The 3,929-nt window shown below is 35.7% G+C and overlaps 1 protein-coding gene across 1 annotated transcript; it reads right to left on the reverse strand.

Moving 5' to 3' along the window:
* Positions 1-1,161: 1,161 nt before the first annotated feature.
* Positions 1,162-2,617, reverse strand: LOC120735429 (olfactory receptor 13C2-like). The gene has a single exon (XM_040034810.1). The coding sequence runs from the start codon at positions 2,615-2,617 to the stop codon at positions 1,661-1,663; it is 957 nt and encodes a 318-aa protein (XP_039890744.1). The 3' UTR covers positions 1,162-1,660.
* Positions 2,618-3,929: the final 1,312 nt, after the last annotated feature.

Consider the following 3,929-nt stretch of genomic DNA (forward strand, 5'->3'; position numbering starts at 1 on the left):
GAAGAGAATTTACGCTTCAGACGGATCACAGATCCCTGGTATGGATGCACTCCAAGCCACATCAAAATGCAAGGATACTGTGCTGGTGGCTAGTGCTCCAGCCTTACCAGTTCACCATCCAGCATTTTCCAAGAATCTTATTGTCCAAGAATCTTATTGCTGACTATCTTTCCATTTGCCGGATATCTGTCAACAAGAAGGCAGGGTAGTGAGTAATGTTGGGAAGCACTAATGCAGCAATATGTTTGCAAGTTACCTCTGTGGTAGCTAGCTTGTTTTTCTTGTAAAGAGGGTAAAGCCCGACTTAATTGCAGTTCTTTTATAGGCCAGTTTGAATTGAGAAGGTGTGGTCTCAGAGTATATAAAGCTGGAAGGAAACGGATAGGGGGGCATTTTGGAAGTTGCTGAACACATCAGACGTAATGTCTGATGTGTTCCACACCACACCACTCTGCTTAACATTTTCTAACCAGCCTATAGCACATATAAACAACAGATGCTGAACTTTTCCTCTGTACTTTTTCACCTCAACTGTTTCACTTTTGTTTTCCCATCTTTATCAAACACTTCTTCCACACTAAACTCTGTTCTACAAGGTGCATGGGAACACAAGGAACACAGGGCCGACTGAGATTTGATTGGGGAATCCAGTGTCAGTAATGAAAATGAACAATGGGTTGCTCTGATGGTGAGCAGCAGCCCTTCAGGCCGGCCTGTATAATTGTATTGACAAAGAAAAATAATTATACCGACCGGTCGGTCCACTGGGCTAATGCCCAGTATGCCAGATTACCAGTCTCTGAACACAACCCATATACTTGACTGTGCTGCTTAACCAGCAAATTTGTTTTCCTTACAAATGTGACATTATGTGCGGGTAAATAAACAGGCTTTCCAGCAGTACAAGATTCATTGCCAAAAAGCAAAACCGACAAAACACACATTTCCTACCTACTTATGCTATGTTTATATACATGCCACTCAGATATCATGTCACATATAGAGTAATAAATGAACCAGTGAAAGAGACAGGATAAATAGTCAATGTAACAATGAAAACAACCCAGGTACATGGAGCTCTAATTAAATCCAAATAGATGATAGCAGAATTAACAAAATACAGCTAATGTAATTAAAATTTCTACATTTCTGTGCTTTATCATTATTCATTCTTCATATATTTATTTCTTGAATTAATAAATTAAAGAAATTCAACAATATTAATGTCGAATTTAAGTTGATTTTTTTTCAGTTAGCTGTACCTAAATCACAGTTGGTGTCTATATAAGAACAGTGCATTTGTATAACTTTTTTATTAATTCCTCTACCTTAAGATCTTAGCTTTCATGTTATTAGAACTTTTCATGTCTGAAACTATAATTCTCACACTCTATTCTCTTACTGAGCTTAACAAGTGGCAACTTAAAAAATAAAATCAAGAAAAATGTAAATCGACAGGTGTAGAAGAGAGCTATGAGAACATTAATCAACAGTACAAGAGGTTATTATATCAACATGAAAAGACTAATTCCTCTTACTAAGGTACCTGTAGGAACAGTTCCACTTTTATGTTATGAATCATCAGTACTATCAATTTTAATATTACTAGTAATATTTAAACAGCAAAATAAATAATACTGATGTCAAGCGATTTTTTTTTTCATTTTATATTTCTTTCCACAGATGATTCCAAAATAATTTTGGCCTGACAAAGCAGCTTTTTTAGATGTTTTGAAATTTCCTTCATTTTGAGCCCATATACAAATGGATTAAACAAAGGGTGATAGAGCACAATTTGTAATGTCATTATTATGCGTGCAGTTTTTGGAAAATCTAGTTCCACCCGAGCTATGCTTATATCATACACAAAGAACACAGAGGCACTGATTAAAACTAAGAGATGGGGTAAACAAGTCTCTGCAGCTTTCTTCCTAATTTCTTTGCAACTTTGATAAGAAACAATAAATATTATTGTGTATGTGAAAACTATGAAGAGCATAGGAAGTATTACAAGATCTAGTAAACTAACCATACCAAAGACAGTAATTAATCTTGATCTTTGACACTGAAGAGTGTAAACTGCATTATTACAAAATATTCCTTTTATATTAGAGTCACACAGTTTAGCTTCAGCACTCGCTATTGCTTGGACAGCAACATGACAAGCAGGTACAAGCCAAGCCACAACAAGGAAAATACTCACAGTAGTTTTTGTCATGATAGTCTGATATTCCAGAGGTTTACATATAGCCACATATCTGTCATAGGCCATGGCAGCCAAGAGAGGTAACTCTGAACCACCTAGAGTGTAAAACATAAAAAACTGAAAGAGACAGGCTGAATATGTTGTGACTTGTTTTTCAGATAAAAAGTCAATCAGAAGTTTTGGGTAAATAGTTGTGCTGTAAAGAACAGAGTTAAGTAGCAAAGCTGCAATGAAAATGTACATAGGCTCATGGAGGTTTTTATGAGTAAAAATTAAATACAGAATAGTAGAATTAGTGCAGATTATTAGAATATATAATGTAAACATAATAAAAAATAAAATATATCTGTAGTTGTTAATTTCCGTGTACCAGTCCAGAGTTAGAAAGGTAACATTTAACTCTTTCTCCATTATTGTTTTCAAAGACAAAACATTTGCTCATAAAACAAATTGCATAACAACTATTGAATAGAAAACTTTTAGAATTATGCCAACAAGCAACAGGCGTTTTTCTGCTTTTCATAAAGGTCTCTGAACTTAAAATATATCTTGGAGAGCATTCATTACCAAGATTCATACAGTTATTCATACAAGTCTGTGGCAGGTTTTTATTATTTTGCATCATTCTCAAGGGAGGGAGAGTTCTGAAACCTCATTGTTCTGCCTTTTTGTAATTGATGCTTTGGGAATGTACAATTATTCCTTCCATTCTGTTCAATGTGAACATTCAGGATGGAAATGCTATCTCTCCTTATAAGTATAAAATTAAAAGTAATACAATAGAAGAGTAAAAAATAAAAATGAATAAAGTCAATAAGAACAGTTGTATCTCATACAGCAGTTTCAAGGTGCCAACATATGCTTTCAACATACAATAAATGTTGTTCTCAAATCATTGATTAGGTGACTTCATAGCAGTATTCATGTTGGTGATGTCCTTTGTGCAAAAACTGTTCAAAAGTCTTCTTTTGTTTGTCCTGTATCATTAGCCCAAGGACAGAAATTCTTATACAAACTAAATGCAAAAATAAATAATGCAATTTGCATATGACTAGAACAATAAAACAGTGGGTTATTTGATTATGTTCATCAGTGTGACAGCCTGGGGGGAAGAAACTCTCTCTGTAGCATCCGGTTTTTGTAAACAGCGCTCTGTAGCACCTGCCTGAAGGCTGCAGTTTAAAGATTTTGTGTCCAGAATGTGAGGGGTTTGGAGAAATGCTTTCTGCCCATTTCCTAACCCAGGACCTGAACACGTTCTGGATGAAAGGAGTCTCTCAAGATTCAAAATCTTTTTTCTGTGGTCAAACTTTCAAATGTTTTTTTAGTTTTCCTGTGCAAAAGAGAGTGTGGGTTTTGATTTATATTCAAGTTTTATGGCAATAGTTTCTCCATTGTAAGATGGACTCACACACGCAATGGGTGTGTTCACAGTTTTCTGTGAGTGTTATATGTTTTGGTTTAATTCCTGTTAAGATTTGCTAGTTCTTAGGTTTTGGTTTCTGTGCTCCCTCTGTTTATTGTCTAGTCTGTGTCTTTCTGCTCTCCCTGGTCCCACATCACCTGTCTAAGTCATCCTGTGTTTCCCTTCTTTCTCCCATTTCCTGATTACCACCTTGTGTGTTTTAGTCCTTTGCCATTCCCTGCTTGTTGTTGCATCATACCCTCATACATGTGGGGTTTTCCTGTGCTCCATGTTCCCCTGTAACTTCTGGTTTCCTGT

This window comes from Simochromis diagramma, unplaced genomic scaffold (assembly GCF_900408965.1).
Source record: "Simochromis diagramma unplaced genomic scaffold, fSimDia1.1 OVJJ01000091.1, whole genome shotgun sequence".
Taxonomy (NCBI): Eukaryota; Metazoa; Chordata; class Actinopteri; order Cichliformes; family Cichlidae; genus Simochromis; species Simochromis diagramma.

Coding starts and splice junctions, on each gene's coding strand:
- LOC120735429 (XM_040034810.1), bottom strand. CDS start 2,617: ATGGAGAAAGAGTTAAATGTTACCTTTCTAACTCTGGACTGGTACACG.